Here is a 25,465-nt window from a genome sequence, read left to right as displayed (position 1 = left end):
TTTCATAGCTCTTGCCTTACTAGTTGTCCTCACGGAGGACTTTAGGAAGCAGAAGTAACTGATACTTCAGAACTTTATTTGCTGGTCTTCCAGCTTCCTTCTTCCGGGACAGTACAGGTGAGTACTAGGGCATCATTATGTGTGGTGGAAGCATCAGGTATGGCAGAAGAAATTCCTGTCTGAGAACTGTCACACATAACTAAGGGTCAAAGGGCTGCAAACTTAATGGGGAAAAAGTAAAAAAATAAAGGATAATCAGAGCAAGAGTTGAGTGTTGTGGGTAGAGAGAAGTTGTAAGCTTTGAGGCAGAAGGGGTTGGAAAAAGAATAAACAGACGGACAGAGAAGGAAAACGAAAATTTTGATTTTTTTTTTTTTTTTTTGTTCTTTTAAGAGATAAAAAGAAAAGATATCCACTTGTTTAAACAGAAGTTTGAAAAGGTATATAGTCCGCTCTGCAGCAGGCTCCTTTCTTTTTATTCTGCCAACCAAAAAGGTGTGTGGCAGTCACCAGTGCTATTCATTTCTATTCTTGTGATTTAGTCTGCAGTTTCTGTTCAGGTCCTGTTACGGGGAGGCCTCCTGTTCCTCTGCCTGCTCAGGGTGGGCTGCTTCTTGCGAGTGTGGAGACAAAACTGGAGTTAATAGTCAGGGCCTGCATCCTATTCCTTGGGCTACCAGCAGCTACGCGTCATTTTGGACAAGTCGTTTCTGTGCCTTAGTTTTCTTCTTTGATCTGGAATTAATAATAGTTTGAGTTAATTAAAGCTTCTTTGAGGTCAGTTCATGAAAGGTGTAGTGTAGTTAAGTGTGGCTTAGTGCAGTGTGCAGATGTGAAAAATGTGCGTGTAACCTCTAGTACTAATGACTTTGCTGTATTGATATTATGAAGTATGCTATTTGCATAATGACTGAATAAGGGTTCATTAACTGTAGGTTTCTGGTCTTCATTGAGCACTCTTGAGTTCACTTCAGAACTGTTCATTTAGATTTGCTTATGCACACAAAGAATTTTTCTTGCATGATGTGGTGTTTGGTTTTTTTTTATCCTTCTGCCTGTACAAAAATACTACATTTGACATGTGAGACTGAAATAGGCAATAGTCAGTCATTAGTGCCACCAGCACGGGTCATCTAGTCTGAACTCAGTCTTGACTTTCCTGCATCTTATGCAAATGTGAAAATACACTAAGAAAGGAGTAAAGATGGAAGGTATTTGGGTGCACAGTTGTAACTGTCTTGTTGGAGCCCTGGTTGATGGAGGAATTTCACACTGTGGAATTAGAGACATCTAATTTATGTGCTTCAATACAAGCACCTGTCATTCAGCATTTGGTATTAAGAAAATTTAGACTAGATTTTTTGACTTTAAAAAAAAAAAATGCTGCTTAATTTTTAGCTTTAACAGTAGAGGTGAAGCTTCTGAATGTTCAATTTCTTCCCTCATTTATGAGTGCTCAGACTCTTATCCTCATTAAAAAAAGAGTGGAATCTTTGTGGCCTAGTGAAATGTGTGCCATCTAATGCTCTTTATGATTTATTTAAAACTAGTTTGGTATGGCTTCAAAATTTTGTTAAGGCACTCAAATCTTTATTTTGAAGGAGTTTTAGACATTCCCATGATCAGCTGGGTTGTAATGCTGGTGTCCAGACTACTGGATTATGTAGCTACTGTTGAAGATGAAGCAGCCACAGCCAAGAAACCTCTGAATGGTAAAGAGAGGGAACGATTTTTGACAGGTATTTAAAACGTATTATCAAAACTTAATTCTGGGTGTGTTGGTTTGGGAGCCGTTCAAATACTTTAAATGTATTTTCAATTCACTTGAAAATAATATTTTTAAAAACAGATGTTGTAACCATTTTATTTGCACTGTTGTCTGTTTCTTTACGTCCCCTTCTCCTTAGAAGTATGATCTTTTTTTTTTTTTTTTTTTAAAGTGAAAAATACAGGATTGATTTTAGTTTGTAAAATGTCTGTATATCACCCTGTGGCTCCGGGACCTGGCAACTGAGAGTACACCATGTTCAGACAGTTGGTATTGTGAGAAAGGGCAACGGTATGACTTCATAACTGCTTTGGTATTTGCCATGGTATTTGTATCCAGTATTTTTAAATGCATTTTTATGTCTGTTAAGTTTTATTATTACTGAAGTGGATTACCCATGGCTTTCTTTGAACATCTTCTCTGAAGACGAAAACTAAAGCTTTTGTGTTATGGAAGCTATTCAGGTATTTTGAGTTAAGGCACTCTTGTTTACCTCTTTATATGTTTCAAAAATGATGAAAACAAGATGGTGCCACTGCATTTTAAAATTACACAGAAATATTACCATCAGTGGTGATAGTTACCTAACAGTAAGAGTTAGATTTTGCTTGTTTCTTTAGTATTTAGTGTATGGAGGTGCTAACTGTTGCTGCAACATAAATGCATTCCTCTGGAGTTAAGTGATGTTTAATAAGATGTATTAATATCTCCTTTTTTTCTTTTTCCGTTAGGAAACCAATGGAGTTTTATAAATAATAGCCTTCACACTCAGAGTCTGAGCAGATCTACTAAAGGCAACAGTAGCCTAGACAGACTGTATTCCCGGAAGATCAGAAAACAGCTTGTGCATCATAAACAGGTGACTTCCAGCACGGTAGTGGCTATTTTCACAGACCTATATCATTTATAGTATATCTCATTTCTTGAAAGAACATCTTAAGCCTTGGGACTCGTTCAGCCTTGCTTTTGCATAGGTCTGGTTCTGTAGCTATAAGGCTGCCTAACTTCTTTGACATTCATCTCAAACCGTGGGGCATGGGATCTGCTGGAAGAATAGCTGTTGGAGTGTACTGGTGCACTCTGTGGCCCATATTGGACAATAATTATAATCTACTTTCTAGATCAATCTGGGTACACCTGAGTGCATGCACCTATGCTGTGATTTAAAAGTTGATAATTCTTAAGATAGATGATTTTCATTTCTAAATGCAACCATGCAGGTTTTATAACCCTGGGCATGTACGTCTTGAGCTCCTTTAAAAATATACTGTTTCTTCTTAAACTTTATCTGCTCTGGGTCTGCTAGTAGCCCCTTACAATGTCTTAGTTAAAATTTTATATAAACTGTATTTTAAAAGCTCAAGTTACAATTTGAACCGAAGATTACTATCATATGAACATACTGATCCTTTTAACATCTTATTGCTTAAATTTTCATTTTTTCCTATTAACATTTTCTTTTAGCAACTTAACTTATTAAAAGCAAAACAGAAGGCTTTGGTGGAACAGATGGAAAAAGAGAAAATACAAAGCAACAAAGGATCATCATACAAACTTTTAGTAGAACAGGCAAAACTAAAGCAGGCTACTTCAAAGGTATGATGCTCTGAAACTGTAACTGACTTCTTGCCCTTTGTGTGAAAAGGCCTGTTCCTGCAAAGTCTTTTTTTGTCCTACATTGACCTTATTTTAAAAAGTTATTTCATCACGGCTGCTATCAAGTATATTCTGATGCTGAAGACAGCAGCCATCTGGAAATTCCTTGCACTGTGAAAACTAGTTTATCCTTCCACGGGGGTTTTTTAGATAGTCATGGCCAAAATCACTAATCTTGTAGCTCTGGGAATGCCAGTCATATCTTCAAACTTCGGATAACATATACCAATAGAAATGGAAAATAATATTTTATATGGCTAACGTTTATGCGTGATACTCTTCTGGATGCTCTCCTGGTTGAGTAATCAGACAATAATCATGCCAATGACTGTCTCCCCGAATTAATAAATAAGACTTTTGAGAATGTCTTCTGAGCTTTCTCAGAAGCATCATAGCTTCCTGAAAGTACTTGTCACGTAAGTTGTGGCATCTTGCAGTAAGCCCCAGATACTGAGAGTAGATGTGGTAGTTGAAGAATTATTTTGAGTATGAGATGAGATTTAGGGATTTCTGTAGATGGCAACATGGACTTTGCAGGGAACACACACACAAAAAAGTGTAGATCTTTGTAGCTGCCAAACTTTGAACTCTTTAAATATTTACTCTCTAGTTCCAGAAGTACTAATGTTTGTTAGGTTGACTGAAGTAGGCCTGTGGAAAGCCATTACAGAATGTTGGACCTGAAAGGCAATCTAAAGGGAAATCTTACAACTACTTCCAGTAATTACGGGGTGGGGTGGGGGGTTGGGGGTGGTGGAATATAAACACCAGCATAAAAATAAAGCCCCAAGTTTTCACTAACTCTGCTTGTCATGTGCTGTTCCTTCCTGCCCTATATTCTGCTTTATTCCAGAAGGTTATATCTGGAGGGCTACCCTGCTGGTGGCCCCCTTGAGACACCTTTAAATGAGTCACTGGCTAAAATATGCTGTCCGGCTATTTAAGTTTCACTTCATAGCAGCCATGTTTCATCATAAAAGCATGCTGAAATAAAGAGTTTTCCCCCTGAAGTATCTTAACATCTAGTTATGGTATTACTGTTCACTTGATAGTTGCATTTCATGCAGTTCTTACTACTTTGCCTACTAATCCCTTTCAGTTATGATAAGCTGTGAGTAACTTAAAACATGTATCGCGTTTATGAGAAAGCTGAAACCTTTGTGTTAGTAAATAGTTCTTTCTCTGATCTACTTCAGTAGCTACTACTTAAGTGAGATTGTAGGAGGCGTTTGTTATCTTATTTTAGATTGCTTGTGTGGCCAATAGAATGGACTGAGCTGCTGAATGTGTGCCCATGGTAGATGGGAGGGTTTCCTCCATTAAATTTGTAGACCAGGGTACCCTGGAGATATTAAGAAAGTTAGAAATTGTTGGTGACTTAGCTAATGCGAAGAACTGAGGAGTTGTAAGCATTCTTATAAGGGTAAATTTCCATATTAGCTATTTTTATACCCAGTTTGCTTCATGGTAACCATAACTTTATATGCAGCTGTGGAAATATGAAAGAAACTTCTAAAATACTTATTCTCCATATGTTTTATGGCAAACATAAAGGCTTAATTGACACTTGTGCAGAACTGGATAATTTGGTTATGAGTCTGCCACCTGAGATAACATGTTTCCAAAACAAATTTCTGCCAATAAAGCCTTAATTCCATTCCAGATCCTCATACATCTTTAGACTCTCCTTTTTTTTAAGTTTTACAGTTACTGTTATTGCTGCCTCAGATTTACACTGGGAAAAGATTTACAGGTTAGTTTTAAAATACAGCTGTTTTTTCAAATTTAATTTCTTCAGCACTTCAAGGACTTAATACGCTTACGTCGGACTGCAGAATGGCCTCGTTCTACTTTAGATACAGAAGTATCAACAACAAAGGAAACTCCAGAAATTGAACCCCTTCCATTTACACTGGCCCATGAACGCTGTATTTCTGTAGTGCAGAAGCTGGCACTCTTTCTCTTGTCCATGGACTTTACTTGTCATGCAGATTTACTTCTCTTTGTTTGTAAGGTAAACAGAATATGGATGTGACTCTGTAGTTGCAATGGAGACCACATTAAATTAGCTTCCTATTACTGCTTTCTTGCTGGCTTCATGGTAAAAATTAGCTGCAGCATTAAAATTTCTAGTAATTTCTGGTGAGGTTGTTTTTCTGATCTGTCACCTTTTGTGTAACTTACGATGGCTTCAAAATTATGTAGAAAATATAACTTTAAGAAAAAAACTTTTCATATAATTACACTTGTAAAATTCTAAAATTTAAGCTTGTAAAAATACCTGATTTATTTGTAAGCAAAATATAATAATGATAGAAATTAAAATCTATTGCATATTTTCATAGTGTTAAATATCAATAGACATATTTCTTTTTTTATAGGTTCTTGCGAGAATTGCAAATGCTACCAGACCAACAATTCATTTATGTGAGATTGTAAATGAGACGCAGTTGGAAAGATTATTGCTGCTTCTTGTTGGAACTGACTTTAACAGAGGAGACATCTCTTGGGGAGGGGCATGGGCTCAATATTCTCTGACTTGCATGCTGCAGGATATTCTAGCAGGTTTGATTTAAGTTCATATTTTTTCAGAATGTACGTTACGCTTGAAACTTTCTTCCTTTAATATTTTAGGATTTTTTAATATTGTGTTAGGATCTGCTGACACTAAGATAGTTAAAAAATCATAAAATTGAGATTAGTGTGTAAAAATGCAATTTAAAATTGCAATTCCAGTCAATACTAAATTAGTGACTTGTGCATTGAAAAGTTAATATTTATGTGGCCCTGATTATTTGACAATTATTCAGAACTCCTTCCCTTGAAAAAATAGCCCTTAGAGAATTTAGAGTTGGCCTAGGCACTGGGATGTTAATCTGTAACTGGAATAAAGCTTGAAATAGAGTTGTCTGCTTAATCTAATATGTAGGAGAGCTGTTGGCGCCTATAGCAGCTGAAGCTATGGAAGAAAGTGCTTTGGGAGAAGATGCTGGAGCTTCAGCTGGGGATTCCGATGACTCCCTCCAGCAGTCCACGGTTCAGTTAGTGGAGACAATAGATGAGCCTTTGACACATGACATCACAGGTAAGTTATTTCATACTCTTGAGGTATATATGTATACTGAAAAAAGTAAAAAGACTGTTGCTGTTACCTATCAAAATATCAGTAAAGGATTTTTGGTGATAGGATAATTACTTTGGGAAAATATAGGCAGAATATGAGCAACTCCAGCTTAGTCTGACATCTGATTGGTAAAAAATGGTTGTTTTTCTGATTATTTAAAAAAGGCAACTTGATTGCATTCATTAAGTTTTTCCACTAAGAGCTGTAATATTAAATGCCTTAAAATTATCCGTTAAGTGTATGATATATCCATGTTTTATAATTTGTACTTGGTAGTATTAATACTCTTTTTATCATTCAAAGGTGCTCCACCTCTTTCATCGTTGGAAAAAGATAAGGACATCGACCTTGAATTACTGCAAGACCTGATGGAAGTTGATATTGATCCTTTGGATATCGATTTGGAAAAAGATCCCCTTGCAGCCAAAGTCTTCAAGGTATGACATACCTTAGTTTTCAGAATCTTTACATGTGAAATAGTGTAATCCTTTCTCTCTTACACTTACTTCATTAGTAGCATTTGATGTCTTAGAGCTGCTTTTAGCTTTTTATAAAGGTTTAATGTAGAACGACAGGAAAGAACATGAAGATTGTGTTCACATCTCAGCTGTATTCATACCACAGTTGACCACAAAGTATTTTGGTTTTGCATGAAGATATCTGTATAAACAAGGTGTTCATAACACATGTTAAAGACAACAGAAGTATAACATAAAAGAAAACTAAGATGTAGTCTATTCCTTTTTTATTAAGAACAGAGTGCCATTTGCTTCTGTGATTGATCTTAAAAGTTAATACTCCTAGTATTGTGTTCAAAAAAAGTCAGCAGTAGCTAGTGCACAGGCCAGCTTCAGACTATGAAGAGAAGCAACAAAGTTCAAAACTTATTCCACTGTGGAACAAAAAATTAAATGCTTTCATACTTAAAAAAGAAACTAAACATATCAAAGGTAGTAAAATAACTTATAGATATAATAGTTTATTGCAAGGGATATTGAAAAAACAAAAATATTTTGCTTGTGCAGAAACACAGCAGTTCATAATAAAATGTTGAGTCTCTTTTCTCTGTCCATAAGGATGACACTCTCATTTGGAGTTTTCCCACTCTTCACTATTGACTTAAACCTTCAGCCTCATTTGAATTTACCTAAATTATCTTTCTCACCACTTGCTCGGTCAACAATGAATTTTTTTTCTGTATTCCCTCATATGTCCTTCCACAGATTTCCTATCTCTTTCTTTCTTTTTTCTTTAAATCTCACCCTACCAAAATATTCCACTTACTACATAATTTCTGTTACATATGTTTCCCTCCTCCTTTATTCTGCTATCATTTCATTTGGCAGTACTCCTTAGTCCGCTTCATCCACAGGTATCTTCATGATCTGATTGCCTGATTGGATATCCTCTAAAAATCAGCCAGAAAACATTCTTAATCCTTAAGATTTGCTTCTGTATCTGTAAAATAACAGCTGATATGGGTTTTTGCCATTAAAAAGACAGACATACACGAATTGCCTTCACACAAGTCTTATATTACTTTTTTTATTGTGATCCATGTGCTTTCTTAGTGTCTTGTGATACTTGAGCAGAGATTATTCAACTTTCTTTTGCAGAGCCTAATACAAATAATCCCTGAGCCTCACCGAGGCTTCAAAGTACTTCAGTAGTACAGTTAGTAATGTAGCATCTCATCTTGATAAATAACTTTTCAAAATATCTGTGTAATACTCCACTTGAAATTTACAGTGTGGTACAAACGTGTGAATAAAAACTGACAATAACATTTTCAAATTGGCTTCTTGAATCTTTGAGACAGCCAACTACATTGCTGGATTTTGATAGTCACTAAGGATTCAGTAGCTTGTACTGCAATAAAAACTGAAACGATGTTTTCTAAAGCTACTGGATCCAGTCTTCTGGTTTTAACTTTTTGTAAATTTGATGCTTTGTTAGTCATTGCAAATTTTATTTTTGTGCTTGAGCAGTCTAAAAGTTGATGTTTATTTTGTTTCTTGTTTTGTTTGGTTTTTTAAGCCTATAAGCAGCACCTGGTACGATTACTGGGGTGCCGATTATGGCACCTACAATTACAATCCTTATATTGGAGGTGTTGGAATTCCAGTTGCAAAACCACCAGTAACTACAGAGAAAAATGGATCACAAACTGTGAGCGTATCAGTCTCTCAAGGTAACCAATGAACCAAAGTTCTGTTCAGGATCTCTTTTTTGTGATACTGCTTCACTTTTGCATATCAAATTATGTTAACAATCTCTATGTGCATCAGGAACTAAATTTTCAATGTGCCACAGTTTTTCTGTGGTAACTGAGAGAATATTATGTGAGGTTTATATTTAAACAGTCTAACAAAGCAGAAAATCTTATTTTCTAACATTTTTGAGCACACGCTTCTAGGCAGTTTTAAATAATTCATGTTTTCTCAGGAAACTTTGGAAGCTCTTTTCTAGTTGGCTGATATTTTGGATAGTTGGCTCTATCCTAAGAAATGAGGTGGCACAGTTGTTTAGTTTGGAGGAGTACTACTGAACTGGGGTGATAGATCTTTCCCCTGCCACATTGTGTTAAAAACAGCATTTTGCTCTTGTTAGAGAGCTATTACCTTAGGATTAACAGGCTTAAATATATGCAGATTTAGTTGTGTGATATCAAAGTGACTGTGAGAAGAAATACATGTGCATCTCACAGAAATTTAGTACCTTATTAATATTTCATGTTTATAAGAATCTCACGTTCAGTTCAGAGTATAAGTTTCTACATTCAGCTTCCATCACACATAGAAGTGAACCTTCCTGTTCGTGATACTGCAATTTTTTTTTTTTTAGTTTAATGTGGACTGTATATCTGTATTGCTTGCACAGGAAGTTAGAGTAACTAATGATATGTCTTTGATATAATTCAGTTTTACCCTGTTTGTTTGCCTTGTGTAGCTTTAGATGCGCGTCTAGAAGTTGGACTTGAACAGCAGGCTGAGCTGATGCTGAAAATGATGTCCACCCTGGAGGCTGATTCCATTCTACAAGCATTAACAAACACATCTCCTACATGTAACTACATGCTGTCAAATCATTTTCTTCACATAATGTCCACGATGCTTTGAAATTTGTACTAATTTTTTCTGCAATCATGTAGTATCTTAGAAAAAGTTATATTTTGTGTGAATTTTCTTGTTAGGCAGAGCTTTAGAGGTATTTCTTTATTCAGATTTTAATTATGTGTACACATAATTAAGAAATTTTGTGAAAATGGTCAGACGAGCAGGATTCCTTTTACAGTGCATAATAGTAGAATGGAGGAATTGCTTTCATTTTCTGACCTAGGTGAAAGCGAATGTTAAGTTTCCTACCTTTGCAAAGCTTCATTCTTGCATTCAGTGTGAAATTTCAGCTGTTCGAAAGCTGGTTTACACTTGACAGTTTCACCTATTCAGTAATGAAAGTGAAAATATTTGAACACAATTTTGAACTCACCTGTTCAGTAAGCTTTGTGATATAAAAGCACTCATACCAATTTACTTTTGAACATATTTTCAGTGAGTTGCACTGCCTGTCTTGTTAATGTGTGCTTCTTTGTAGGTCTCTGGGAACCTTAATATGCATGCAGTCAGTAACTGAATATCTGATAATGGAGTAGGTTTAAGTGGCATCCTCAGACTTTTTTCGTGGAATTTTGTTATTGACTACCATCGTTTTACTATAACACAAGAAAGAGATGTTCCAATTGTTGTCTTTCCATAGTGTTACCAGGACACTCCTATAATATATGTTTGGCAAGAACTGTAAAAATGTATTTCTGTGGGCTCACCTTCCAAACAGTTTTTTTGTGAAAATGGACATGTCTGAAATTAAAGTGTGCCTTTCAGTGTGGTAGTCAATAGTCCAACTCAGCTGAACACTACATTGAAGGTGTTCTTGTAAATTATAAAATGAGTGTCTTTACCTTAAGTATATAATATAAGGAAAGAAATAAGAAATTACTTCTAGCAAATTTTACAAAATAATTCGGGGGGGGCTGGTACTTCTTGTTTTATTTTCTAGTAACCCAGTCTCCTAGTGGAACAGATGATGCATTGCTAAGAGGATTACATGCTGCTAACCAAAACACCCAGTTGATTGTACAGTTGTCATCTATACCTATGCTAAGCACATGCTTCAACAAACTCTTTTCCATGTTACAAGTCCACCATGTTCAGGTATAGAATTGCGAGCTCTGAAATGTTTTGATAATATTTCTCTCTAAATTTGAAAGTTGTTTTCCCATATTGCTCACTGCTTAGGATGGAAGTAACCTGTTAAGTCCTTTATTGCTTATGAAGTTGTCATGGACAACAGTACCAATAATGTAGTAGACAAGCTGCTGAAAGCTTTTATCAAACAGGACATTTCTTGTTACAGTGAAAAAGTGGGTGTACATTTTCATATTTAATAGCAGGTTATTAGGTTCACTGAAAGATAACTGTTAGTTTGTAAGTGAAGAGTGTCACAACGTGTGCAGCCTCCATCTGTGGAGGTTTTCAAAGCCCAGCTGGATAAACCCCTGAGCAGCCCCCAGTCTGACGTCTTAGATGGACCTTCTTTGAGCAGGAGATTGGACTGGATTAACCTCCAGAGCTCCCTTCCAGCCTGAATTATCCAGTGATCCTAAATGTTAAAATTAGAAGTATGCTTTTTAAAACATCAGTGATTTATCAACACTTTTCTTCATACATGCAAAGGAATGCCATGTGTACTATATATGAGTGGTCAGACACCTACCTACCTGTTCACATTGTAATTGGGTGGCTGACTCATCCCTCAATGGTTCTTTAAATATCTCATCCAAAATACAGTTTGTGGGGTAAAGGACCTTGATGCTTCCCCAAAATATCTAAATAGTTTTTTCCTCAAGGGAGTTATTCAGAGTGAGCATCAGTGTCTCTCTGATGGTAAAGGAGGTTTCCCAGTAATTAAGTTGGCCTTTTGAATAATTTCAGTTGACTGGTAAACATTACTTGACTATATTGAGACATTCCAAAACCTTACATGCGAGCCAGTGTTACAGATGTAAGGATATGATACAGGCGTTTCTAAGCAGTGCGTAAAGTTTTGGGTTCGTTTGTTTTGGGCTTTTTTTGAAGAAACTTCTGAAGAGTAACATAACTATTTAGAAGAAACCAGTTACAAAAACATAGCAGAAGCACTTGCTAGTTAGGCTGAATTTGCTTTGAATATTATGATTATCAGAATCTTCAAATTCAGTAAAGGAGTGTATGTGTTATCAATGAAAATGTAGCACGTCAGAACATAGATAAGACTTTTAATAGTAAAACAGATAACTCTCTATGCTCTGAAGTTCTGGAAAGACACTTGAGTTTGGTCTGATTTTTTCATTTTTTTCTCTTTTTCCAGCTTGAATCCCTTTTACAGTTATGGCTCACATTAAGCCTAAATTCCAGCTCCTCTGGAAGTAAAGATAGTGGCGCTGACATTTTCCTTTATAATGCTAACCGAATACCTGTCATTTCCTTGAACCAAGGTAAAATATGTTAAATATTGGAAAATAATTTTCAGGAATTGTAAAGAAGTCAAGTATTCAATTTTTGCTAATAAGCAAAAAGTAGTGAGATAAGTATTCTTGATAAGATCAATGTTGTGATAATTTCTGTGTTCTTGTTAAAGAGCTCTTGGGCTCGTTATCATCTTAACATTGAAAATGTGTAGCTAATGTAATTGAGAGATGATTCCTTGAATTTGCATAATTTCCTCAGCAATTAAATTGTAAAGTTTGTGGTTCTTAATTCATTGTTAATCCCAAGAGGACTTTTAAAAAGACACTTCTTAGTCTAAGGTGAACAGTGCACGTGTATGTACTTCTCTGATAAATTTCTTCCCCTTGTATGCAGTCCTGTCATGTCTTTATTATTGAAGGAGTCAGTGCGGAGGGAAGTCCTATTACTTTTTGGCATCAGTCTACTAATCTAGTACAAAGACATGCCAATTTTCTTTCCTATAAAGTAATTTGTATAGCTTAAAAAAATCTGTGATTATCTTGTGGTGATAGGCCACAGCATTAATGCCTGCTATAACGAATCTGTTGTGCTGACTTCAATGAGAGCATTGTGAAACCAGAAGTTTCTTTGCATTGTTTTCTCTGAGATGTCAGGAGCTGAGCACTGTAGAAAGTTCTGTGGTCCAGTTCCTGTGAAATGTTGATGAGGCTTCTTTTCCTAATTTCCTGGAACAATAGTTGTCAAAAGAAAGTAAATACAACAAACAATATTAATAATAATATTAATAGATATAACACCTTACAGTAAAAATAAGACATAGTAATACCCTGAAGATTAAAGCTTGATAAAACGTCCTTTTTTTTGACAGCTTCAGTAACTAGCTTCCTGTCAGTTCTGGCATGGTATCCTAATACCTTACTGCGGACATGGTGCCTTGTGCTTCATAGCCTAACTCTCATGACAAATATGCAGCTTAATGGTAAGTTGTGGGTGGTGGGGTTGTGTGGGTTTGTTTTTTTCATGTTTTCTGTTTTATTGGTGTACAAACGAGTGTTGATTCCCATCCAAAAGACTACCAGAACTTTCCATTTGTCATATAAGTACTTGTGTTGGTTCTCTATAACTTCAGGCTTTTCAAGAGTGGGCTCCTTGAATTGCTTGTTCCATGGAAACTGAAACCCTAGTGGCAAAAGAAAACATCATTATAAATAGGTTGGCAATGTCTCCTAAAATGAATTTTAGGACTAGCTAATGATCCTTGGGAATTAGCTGTGTGCTGTTGGCAGAGGTAGCAGAGAGGAACGATTAAGGTGCTCTGAGAGATTCATGTTTTCCTGATGCAGTAGGAATACTTTTTGTAAATATGTAGGCACTAGTCATTGCTTGTATTAAGCTATCTGAAAACAAGCTCTTAGAAGCTGAATCCATTAAAAAAGAAATCCAGCCCTTTCATTTCATTTCCCTATGCACACCAGATCATCTCACGTTCTGTATATTGCTCCATAACACACTAGAAAAATATCTTCCTTTGTGAATGAGATTTTGCCACAAGACTGGTAGATAGAAATTAAAGGATGTAATTTCTAAATGAAGAAATTAAGCTTCTAAATGGCTTGCTATCATAGGACAGTTGTCGTGAGGAATGCTTTTGTGGCCTTGTTCTCAAGGCTAAGGAAGCTATCAAATAATAAGAACTTGGAGACTGGAATCTTTTAAAACCTGCATGTTAGAGCTCTCTTAAATTCTGTTTTCACTCCAAACGTATGACTAAAGACAGTCATTACAGAAGAAGGAAACCCAGAGTCACCTGAAGATCACACATCTGTAAAGTAATTTGCCATGCTGTGATGATAAAGCTATTCTCCACAAAGATGCTTATGAATCTTTTTTTTAATCTGTGCCATTTCAAATCATTGTCCTTGGGATGCACTTCTTTCTTCAGGTTTTCGCTTTCTGTCGCTTTTCTGTGATGTTATTTAGAGATCAGTCTCACAAAAATGTGCTGAATTTTTTTCTGTTAGGTGAAGCAGTAGAGCTGTGAATAAATTAATGGAACTGAGACCTCCATCTTATTCTTGGTATTTGAGAACAGATCATGGCCTGATTTGTAGGATAACAGCGCCTGCAGTTAACACCCATGCGTATTTTCAACACTCCAATTTGTAACTGTAGACTTGTAATTTCTAAAAATTATGCTGTGTACCACTGAGACAATATGCAAATCTCTTCCAAGTGGTATGAGGCTCAGTGTTTGTGCTCTGACGCTGACAGACAGGGAGCTGTGTGTTTGCAGGTGTGTCTTAGGCAACTGCCTGAGATCAGTAAGTGACAATGTGAATGAGATGCTGCTCAGAAGGAACTACTGTGACTCATCGCAGGCATGTGAATGTGGTTGTAGATTTTTGTGTATATAGGATTGTGTGTCCAAGGTGGGTGTTGAGTTGGAAAGGGTTAGGGGCGCAAGCTTGCTGGAGGGTATAAGAAAAGGGTTGAAGGTGTGTCTCTTTTTATACACGTGTGTGTGGATTAACACAGATATATATCCCATAACTGCCCCTTTTCCCATACTTACTGATAGAACCAGGAACTAAATAAGTTTAAGCACCCATCAGATAACTTTTGTGCCAGGATTCCTCAGCAGCTAATAATTCAAGATAGTGTTCTGCCTCAATGGCACTGAGTTGTCACACTGAAGAAGTGAAATAATCTCTGTTCAGTTCTTGAAAATTGAAGGTGGGATCAATCAGAGCACTTTCCCAATAATTTTGGTTTCTGTGTGCTTTAGTTCAGAACTGGGACTAATAATAGTCTCTTAAGACATTACAGACAGCGTCTCACAGGAGTTCTCATCACTTAAAATTTTCAAGGACATGCTTTCCAGAAGAGATAGGGTTTTGGGTGGGGTTTTTTTTGTTTTGTTTTGTTTTTAAATATATACATCAAGTAGAAGGCAAACAATTTAAAGACAAGTTGTTCCTGAGACTGGAGAAAGTGACATGTCAGCTTTCTTTGGAGTCAACTTTCTCTTGCATTCTGTTTAATTCTGTAATGTTTTTAAGCCAGGAAGTATAAATTGCTTATATACCGTCACTGTCAATACAGTTATGGTAAGGGTTATGGTTAGGGTTTTGGTTTGGTTGATTTATTTGTTTTGTAGTGTTTTTTTTTTTAATCACTAAGATGTCTATTACAGTTCATTGGTAGTATTTTAGGTTAGTCTTGCTAGATGTGTATGGTTGTTAAATGAGGTTATAGAATATCTTCTCTGATTAAAATACCACCACCAAAAATAATCAGATGATGTCAGGTATAATAAACCTCTTTAGATGCAATATGCCTTTTAAATAAGCAAGAAGGCACCTCTTCTTGACATAATTCTCATTAGATAATATTATTTGCTGTTTCAGAAACTGAAAACAACTTATAGGTGTAGTTGTTCATAGATGATTCACTAACTTCTTGGCAGGTGGGCATTTTAGCACTGAGAAAATCCCACTATTGCTATTTCTCTAAACTATTGCATCTCCAAGCCTTCTTGGAGAACCTCTTTCTAGAGTTTGCTTTATTCAGTTGAAATTCATTAATGTTACTTGATACGTATGTTCACATTCAGATATTCTGTTTCCCTCAGTCTTTCATTTAAAAAGGAGAAAGGAAAGGAAATGAAAGGGGAAGAAAAGGGGAAGGGGAAAGGGCATTGCTTTTTCATATTTTTCCATCATTCTAGATCAGGATCTTGCCTTATTTGCATTTTACAGGTAGTCTCTTTGAACCCATTTCTGACTTCTGAACTATTGTACTCTGAAGATTAAAGTTTTCATCACCATTTCTTCAAGAGATCAATGAATTAGAAGATCTTGTCCTGAGAAATTAGTTGGTTCTAGAGATCTCATCCTGATGTTATTTTCAAAGCTGTTTCTTAATTATTTTTCCAAAACTCCAGATCTTTCCAGTAGTAATCAAATCTTTTTGGTTAGGGTTTTTTTCCCACCTGAGTATAGGGCAGATTCTCTTTGGGAACTGTCCTGTGTTGGGATTTGATGAGCACCCACTCGCTAAGGCAGATCATTATGCCATTATGTGCTGATAAATGTCTTCAGAATGAGACCTCAATGCTCTGTGATTTCTGTGATTCAGAAACTCTTATCTGAGGAGTGCAAGATATTCTTATAATTTGATGGGTGACATCTAGAACCATTTAATGTCATGTAAAGAAAGCTAGGTAGAAGCAAATCTACAGGGACACCTGGCTAAGAATAATTTCTCAGAGCTACAGTTGCTCTAAAGTAAACAGCTGTCATCTGTCAAATTATTCTCATAATGCATTTACTCATCTGTTCCTTTAGCAAGAACTATTTGTGCTTTCTTCATATGCCTTTTAGCTTATCTGCCATTGTTGTCACCAGAAATACTGTTTGAGAGCAGTGCTTTGAGGATAAAGACTACCTGGCAGAGGAGATAATGTAGATGCATCCTGAAATCCTAGTTAGAATGCAAACAAAACATGTCAGACTACAAATATAATGTAGAAGAAAGTGGGGTTTTATCTTGTAGTGATATTTTCAGCTGTTAAGTGGAAAATATAAAAATAAAATAACGTAGGAAGTAATTAAGATGTATTTATTGTTTTACAGCATCAACCCTATCATGAAACAGTAGAAAAACTATGGAGTTTTCTTATAGGGAAAATCAGCATATGATATGTTTTACTTAAGTAAATGTTCAGGGGTGCAGATTCAGCAGGGGCAAAGAAACTTGATCAGTTCACCCAGACTGGTGTTTCCAAGGCATGCCCTGCAGTGGAATGCTTCTCTCTTGTTCTGAAACAGTTTTTATTTCAGAGAACCTGTGAAATTGTGTGCTTACTTTTTACAGACTTGTCCTCCACCCAGGCAAGGCCTAGCTTTTTTATCTTTTGCACTATCAAATGTAAATTAGAGAAGGCTTATTGCCTACAATACAATGGAACTGGAATGCCGTTGGATGCTTTCTTGCTTTTATTCAACACTGGCTATTGCCACGCCATCAGTCGTAGCCATATAGGCTTTTTCCACTACTAATGTTGATAAATCAGTGCAAAATGGTTGTACAGCTGTTCAAGAAATACTTTCAGCATCAGTTTTCTGCATTCATCTAAAGCAAGAAATCTCTTTATAGTTTGAGAATAAAATGGCATTTGATAAGGGGAAAATGTACAGTGAATTATCTTCTCCTTCCATCTTCCCATAAGGATTTCTTCTTATAGCAAGTGTCTTTCCAGTACTATTTTAATTTCATTGCACTGAAAACTTTTCAACTGAGATGGGAGCAGTCAGGGTTTAATTCTGTTTTTGATTGAGACGTTTCCCTCCTGGTTGGGATCTTTACTTTAATTTTCCTTAGTTTAAGGAAATTATTGTGAATGATGAAGTCACTGATAAACAGAATGACCAGTAAGAAGTTCAGGATTTGGTTCTTTTAGTGGCCTCCCTAATTAAGAATCTTATCTTGGATGCAAAGGGATGCCAGCCGAACTCTCATACCAGAGTATCATTTCCGCTTGGTTTAATCTTTTGTGTGTGATGAGATGGTCTGAAAGAGATTACGTCTTCAGCATGTAATAACATGTAACTTCATTTAGATAGGTGTAGTATTATAAGAATATGTATTTTTATTCAGTAGGTAGCTATGCATTTCTGAAGTTGTGTTGTGAATTGATTTGATATACCACTACTGAATCAGTAAGACTTCATGTTTAATAAAGCTTATTTGTTTGATCATTGAAGGGTGTATTCTAATTCTTCTTCTGGTCCTTAAAGTTCTTACCTGTTAAGCTCCCTACAGTTTCAGTCAATGAGAAGTCTCTGAATGTGCAAAGGGCAAAAATATCTCGATTATTTACAGGGTAATAGAACACCTGGTCTTTGTGTCACAAACTAACAAATGCACTTAAGCCTTATAAAGGTGTTGGACTAGCAAAGAGAAGAAAAATCAAAATGTCTGAATGTATTTCTTCTGTAAAATGAAGCTCTACTTCCAGGAATATTGTCTTAGCAAGCTTGGAACACTGATGGAACAGTTGGGTGGTTATATCTGTACTTAATGGAAAACTCTACACTCAGAATTGTAGTCCTGAGGAAGCAGCTTTTGGTAACTGATCTTGCTGAGAATATTTACACATCATGAGTTAAGCATAACGGATATACAGTATAAATGTTTGATTTACACTTCATGCTTAAGATTACGGATTTAATTTTCATGTCTTTATTTTAAAGCTGGTCCAAGCAGTGCCATTGGAGCTCAGGAAAGTACTGCCCAATTGTTGGTGTCAGATCCAAACCTCATTCATGTGTTAGTGAAATTTCTTTCCGGCACTAATCCTCATGGAACAAATCAACACAGTCCACAGGTAACTAGCAATTAAGAGAAAAACCCTTCGTAATAGGATTTTAATACACTTGACATTAATGTGTTATTCATAATGTATTATACCCTTGGCTCGTTTCTTTTTTTGGTTACAGTCTTAGTTGGTCCTGATGGGCAACTATAGGGAAGTTCATGTTGGCACTACGCTCTGAGTAGTGATTGTATGTTTTTACAACTATCTGGAGACTTGCCACAGGGAGAGAATACTGTGCAGTATGTCAATGAATGTGTTCAATGTTAGGATTTCTTAGTTGCAGGCATGAAAAAAGTAATACAGTTAATTTCCTGAAAAATTGTTGGGTTGGGATAAAAATGCCAATGAAGATTAAGTTTAAATATCTAACAGTTCCAGAATTTAAAACTATGCTTATTTTCCGCCTGCTTTCTGAATTCATGTGGTGTTTACTGTTTCTGCTAATTTCAACTCATGTTGTTTCGCTTTTTGCAGTCTTTGAAATACCTGTGAATAGTGACAAAAAAAACCCGAAGTAACTTAGGATGTAATATTTGACAGGAGTCTCAGAAACACTTAGTTTAGGAGGCAGAAAACACCTGGTATTTCCAGTATTTTCCAGAAATTTTTCCAGAAAATATACAGCATTTCCCAGAAGTTAAACATTGTGCAGTGCCATTAATTTAAAGCACTTATATGTCAATATGTACTTTGTGAAAAAGCATTCAGATTAGTACAGAAATGTATTGTGTGTGAAGCATAGTTTGCATTGCTTAAAAGATAGTCTCAAGCTGCAAAATGAGTCTTAGGCAAAGAACTGACTGACTTGCTTTTTCCTCATGGTTAGTAATAGAAAAACACCTAATACAAATTGATACAGGATAGTTCTCTTGTGAAAACCCTGTAAATTTTTTCAGTAAGCAAGTTAAGCTAAATAATGCTTTTCTGTTGGTAGAAAATGTTTTTTGTTAGATACAACTTAATCTTCCTGAAGACATATCAGTTTTATATAATAGTTATTAAAATGCCTTTCCTTCTAGGTTGGGCCAACAGCGACACAAGCTATGCAAGAATTTCTTACTCGATTACAAGTGCACCTTTCTTCAACTTGTCCTCAGATGTTCAGTGAATTTTTATTGAAATTAATACATATACTTTCAACAGAAAGGTAAATCTTAACTATTTTTTTTCCTTTCATACCCTCGTGTCTTTAAAATCTGTGTGTGTATCACACATGACAGGCGTATGTCCCACCTTGTCATACTGTCAGGTTTTAAATGGACGAGATCTTTGCTCTTGCTGCGTGCTACCAGCTGCAGCTGGGCTGCTTCTGGCATGTGGAAAAATGTGACTGGAATCCATACACAGCTGTCTGTGAGGGACAGTGAACAGAAGCACTAAACAATTGGTTGGACTGCCCCACTCTCCTTCTAGGGCCTATTGATGTCTTGTCTCCCCGCTAGTGTAGAGAAGAAGTGCTGCTGGCCAGGGGAGGGATAAGAGCTTATGGCCTGTCTTTTACAGCTCTGCTTCTTCCAGGCTAGGTAGATGGGCACAAGACCGTTGTGTATACAGCAGTACACCGGAAATGTGGCAATTGGTCTGAAGTACATTAGGCATTATCATTTATTTCTGGTGTTGATATTCTGCTCATCCCCAGACAAAGGCTTCATATACGTAGGCATGAGCTTCCTCAGTTTCTGGCTTCCCAGCAGGTGGCACTTTGGTGTTATCTATTGTTTAATCATACAGGAAACAGTTTCGGCCTTCTTTAAGAGATTTTACCTTAGTAACTTAAAATGGATGGGTGGTGTTTACCAGGTTACACTGATGATCAATCACTTATCCAGGAAGTGACATAATACAGTAAAATCATTAATTCATAGTGAATCTTGGAATGTGTGTCTGCATGCCATAATTTATTTGAAAGAGGCTGGTGATACCACTGAAAGGATAGTTTTTGAAATGTGTTAGATTTTTTTTTTTTTGAGACAAACCAAAGGTGGGACTGAAATGTCATAAAATGGAAGCAAAGCAGCAGAAAAGAGTTTAGGTGGTTATTTCTTTAAAACCTCAGGTAATTATTTAAGTATGCCATGTCTGATCAAAGCATAAGACTGATTTTGGGGAAAAGCAGTATTTTACTGTTAGAACTAATTAAGTACCAAATATTTTCTCCAGGACTATTTCTATAAACTGTCGTCTGTATTTAATTTAAGAAATTATATTAAGATGAATCAGTGTCAAAAGATAAAGAATACATCAAAAATCAGTAACTCACACATCAAGAATTAGCACCAGTTTTATTTTATACTGATTTAAAAGATTCATTTTGTAGACCCCCACTATAAGTGTAAAAACAAATGGGAGCATAAACTTATCCCTAAAGGACATTCTTCAAGCAAATAACCTATAAACACCGACCTGTGACAGTTGGAGTACCGTCTTATGTGTAGTTAGCTAAAACCTGACCATTCTTCTTTCTACATCGGGGCGGGGGGCGGAACAAACCAAAACAAACACACACACAAATCTGTGGGAAGAAAAACCCATAATGATTTCCTGTTAGAAAACAAATAACCCTAATGATACTAAAGTATCAGATGACTTCTTCCCATGAAGTTTCCCTGCAAGCATACAAAACTTTACACTCAAAACTGAAGAGGACTATATTCCAAGCCTTTACCTACATAATTAACAGAATGATTAAAAAAAAATGGCTCCTAGATTTTTTCAAAGGAAACTTTAATCCTTAGTGGTATCAGAAAGGTGATAGCATGAGCAGATTCTACAGGCTGTGTAATGACCAGTATATTAAAATGTTATGAGTGCCATGTGAAAGCTCAGATTGTGTTTCAACATGCATTTCTGAAAAAGTGTGGATTTTTATTTATTGAAAGTTTGCTCTGCTTTTTGATTCTTAAAAATCAAGCAAAAAACCAACCAATCAAGCAAACCTCTTTACCTTGTTAATATCGAACAATGAAATATCTTTTTTTTTTTCTCTTTTTCTTTCAGGGGTGCTTTCCAGACGGGCCAGGGACCCTTGGATGCACAAGTGAAACTCTTGGAATTTACTCTGGAACAGAATTTTGAAGTTGTATCAGTTAGCACTATTTCTGCAGTAATTGAGTCTGTAACCTTCCTTGTGCATCATTACATTACATGTTCAGACAAAGTGATGTCTCGCAGTGGCTCAGACAGCTCTGTGGGTGCTCGAGCGTGTTTTGGAGGGCTTTTTGCCAATATTATCCGTCCAGGTGATGCCAAAGCAGTTTGTGGAGAAATGACAAGGGATCAACTTATGTTTGATTTGTTAAAGCTGGTCAACATTTTAGTTCAACTGCCGCTTTCCAGTAACCGAGAATATAGTGCCCGTGTTCCAGTAGCAAGCAGTACTACAGACAGTGTGTCTGATGAAGAAAAGGTTTCAGGAGGCAAAGATGGCAACGGAAGCAACCCTAATATTCAAGGATCAGCTGCATATGTGGCAGACTTGGTGTTAGCCAACCAACAAATTATGAGCCAGATTTTGTCTGCACTTGGCCAGTGTAACAGCAGTGCTATGGCAATGATTATTGGTAGGTATTCTGTAAATAAAATAGAAGATCTTTTGGGGTGGTAAAACACTTAAAAGTTCTATGAACTCATAAATTGGGTGTATACATGAAAGAATATGTCACAGAAATGATGAAAAGAGACTGGTAAGGAGTGACATGATGGACAGGTATGTGGAAAAAAACCTACAATTGGTGGGAGACAGTAATAAAACCACACAGGAATGCATTCGGCATTTGAATTTGCTGAATCTCGGAAAAGTCAATGTTGAAAATGGCTTCTGGAGATTGTCTGGTCCAACCTCCCTGTACAAAGCAGGGTCAACTCAGAGGCTGCCTCAGAAAGCAGGTTGCTCAGTACCTCGTCCGGCTGGGTTTTCAGTTCCCCAAGGGCAGAAACTCCACAACTGCTCTGGGCAACTTTTTACAATGTTCAATCATTCTTAAAGTAGAAAAGCCTTTTTCTTGTGTTTAAATGGAATTTCCTGTATTTCAATCTGTGCCCATCTTCTATGCATGGATTAGGATTAGTCTTCAGTTTGTACTATAAATGTTATCTCAGTTCTTCTCTATGTATTGCATTATGTTCCTTTTTTTATCATTTCTGGAAAAGACAACTTACAGTTGTGGCCCTTGCACAGATCACATCAACTTTTCTATTACTCTGTTTTACCAGAAATCTCATTAATGTCATGTTCTGGGAGTTCCAGTCATGTATTTGTGGGTGGGATCTTCCCGATATGAACAAGTGAGGAAGCTGATGATACTTTGAACAGTAAAGTTGCTCTTTGTCAGACATATACCTAAAGTGCATGTTCTCAGAGAGATTATCTTTGTGACTTGTGAGCTGTGATGATAGCATAGAGTTTATTTGCACAAATTAAATGAATGACTGAAATATCATCAATATTACTGCATGTGTAAAACTGGAAAAACATTTTGCAGGAGGATAGGCCAAAAGCTTGTACTCCATTTCAGGTGCAATAGTTGCAAAATTTTGTTCTCTTTATAGTGATTTTCTTGTTGCCAGGAAAGTACCTCTGGCCTTTTCTGTGCTAGATGTAAAGCAGATGTGAAACCATTAACCAATGCTGTTATCAGAAAACAGTATACTTTTTGGATGAGAGCACATGCACGTTAAACCAGTGGTTCATTTTGGCATAAAAGCAATTGAGGAAAAAGCAGTAACCTCCAGTAGTCAAATTAAACAGCAGGCAGGATTTGACGAGCCTCGATTGCACTGCTGGAACCTTCCTGAAATTAATTCCAGAATGTCTTCTCCTTTACTCTGCATAGTTGGTGCCACATTGCAAATATGCTATGAACACTGAAAGTAGTTTGTTCTGGGAATGGTGGCTACTGCTCAATATGTGTTTCTTTGGGGTGAAGTTCAAAAATTCTTCTCAACATTGATGTCTTTCTAAACCACCAATTTCTGTCCAGCAGTTGTTTTGCATTTTTAAAAAGGCAATTTGGAAAGATAGTGTTGTTTCAAAATGTTTTTCATTGAATTCAGGACACTGGGCCAGCCGATCCCTTCAGTGGATTGTTTCTCCCAAGGTCTTCTAATATAGGTTATTGAAACTAATTTGTATGTATATTTTGGGAAGATATAACACAGCTATTTGTGGTTTTAGTTCCTTCATGAAGAGCTGCATTAAGCTCTCTCCAGACAATTTCTGTGAAGAAAATATTTCTCCAAGACTGCAGCCAAGGTTATATGTGATCCAAAAATCAGTTATCGGCATACAGTAGTAAATGTGTAATCGCTAGTGCAGCATACCGGCTACCCAGGAAAAATAAACACAATGATGTCTGCAGATGTGTACTGATAAGTAGTGGCTCTGATGTCAAAATTTATGCTAATGTTAATTTACTGCACCTGGCAAGCCAGCTGGTCAGGAACCAGGTTGGCCTTGAGTAATTCACTTGTTGCATGAAGTTAAAACATTTGTTGGATTTTCTTTTATGACCCTTTTTTTGTCTATTTATTTTATTAGGTTTTTATGCTTTGTCATTGACAGACAATGAAAATCATATAAGTAACAGTAGTCCCCTCCTGTACTAGATTCTCCTTGCCTCAAAGTCTTTACAGCATACCTACCTTAGCTTCAGCTTCATCATTCATTCCATTTAACTTTTCTAGACTATGCAAAGGCCAAGTCTTCAGGATTTTCTGTCTATCTCCATGCATCCAGTGCTTATCAGTATTTTCTTTCCTGGTAGCTTGAAGGTGATTAAAGTACTACAGCTGTCAATTTTCCTGCCAGAATGTTTCTCTAAGGCATGTTCCAAAGATCACTTGAACATGTTATTTATTATTTTTATTTGTCAGTGTAACTCCAGTTTCTCTAAATGGAGCAGGATTATTCCATCCATTCACCCCACTCAAATCTAAAACCACTTTTAAAAGCTCTTCCAGACTGGTGTCATATGCGTTGTAAGGCAGTTGTATTTACAGAGGTAATCTCTTGCTCAGAAAGACTTTTCTTTTGCTTTGCATCCATAACTTCAGCAATGGGTAATCAATATTGCTGAATACTGATATCCAGAAAATCCTCATGAATAAATCCTGAGTTGCCATACTGAGGAGGACAATTCTGGGAGAGGTATTTCTGATAGAAATATGTATGTTAAATGGTTTGGGGTTTTTTTGGCTGCACAAGTGCACTTCTATTATTATCTGAAAAAAATCTTAAATAGTTGTTAGTTGCTTCTAGCTAGGAATTATTCCAATCCTTGTAGTTCTTATCCTTCCTTCACTAATTAAAGTCAGTTGTATGGTCTTATCTAAAGTTGGATTTAAATTCCCTGACTTACTGGATCAGGTCTTCCTATTCATACTGTAAAGAAGGTGGCATGTATCTGGGAACACTGATAGTTTATATGATCCTGAAAAGTGGCCCATTGGCAGTTTCTAAAATCCATGTGAACATTTAACTGAAAAGAATGTTAAATCTCCTTGAGTTCTCTTCTGTAATGTTTTGTTAGGTCTCAGCTTCTGACCTTTGAACTGTTTGTTTTCACTAAGGGGCAAGTGGCTTACATCTCACTAAACATGAAAACTTTCATGGTGGCTTGGATGCAATATCAGTTGGAGATGGGTTGTTCACTATCCTGACAACACTTAGTAAAAAAGCAACAACAGTGCAAGTGATGCTTCAGCCAATTCTTACCTACATGGCCTGTGGGTACATGGGAAGACAAGTAAGTTCCCTTAGGTCTGCTGTGCTTCAAGGGAATTATAGGTTAGATGATATTGTAACTTAGTATAAGTTCAGAAAAGTGAACTAGTGCTTTGTAAAAGAAATGTTAATGTTTTTCCAACCTCACTTCACTTTGGTGCTCAAGTTAGGAAGCCTCCCTCCCTTGCCATGGTAGCGGGAGAGAGCAAGTTTCTGCAGTGACATTTTGACATTCTCATAAAAGTTCCTGGCTAAAGGCTTGAGGATGGATTGAATGCTGTATTCAGATGGCAAACATTTATTGTGTTTA

At 36.5% G+C, this 25,465-nt stretch overlaps 1 protein-coding gene across 1 annotated transcript in view; it reads left to right on the top strand.

Annotated features, from left to right (window-relative positions):
* The window catches only part of BIRC6 (baculoviral IAP repeat containing 6), a 186,372-nt gene that overhangs the window by 68,022 nt on the left and 92,885 nt on the right, over nt 1–25,465 (top strand). Inside the window, 16 exon segments of the mRNA XM_075089263.1 lie at nt 1,602–1,739; nt 2,500–2,627; nt 3,233–3,364; nt 5,223–5,438; nt 5,806–5,989; nt 6,354–6,509; nt 6,852–6,985; nt 8,586–8,739; nt 9,498–9,614; nt 10,605–10,759; nt 11,955–12,081; nt 12,924–13,034; nt 18,310–18,443; nt 19,454–19,581; nt 21,432–21,994; nt 25,002–25,177. Of these exon segments, the coding sequence (XP_074945364.1) occupies nt 1,602–1,739; nt 2,500–2,627; nt 3,233–3,364; nt 5,223–5,438; nt 5,806–5,989; nt 6,354–6,509; nt 6,852–6,985; nt 8,586–8,739; nt 9,498–9,614; nt 10,605–10,759; nt 11,955–12,081; nt 12,924–13,034; nt 18,310–18,443; nt 19,454–19,581; nt 21,432–21,994; nt 25,002–25,177 (2,753 nt within the window).

The sequence above is a fragment of the Phalacrocorax aristotelis genome, chromosome 3 (genome assembly GCF_949628215.1).
Source record: "Phalacrocorax aristotelis chromosome 3, bGulAri2.1, whole genome shotgun sequence".
In the NCBI taxonomy this organism is placed as follows: domain Eukaryota; kingdom Metazoa; phylum Chordata; class Aves; order Suliformes; family Phalacrocoracidae; genus Phalacrocorax; species Phalacrocorax aristotelis.
Note: the sequence above shows the minus strand (reverse complement) of the source record. Positions and strands in the feature narration are given on the sequence as shown.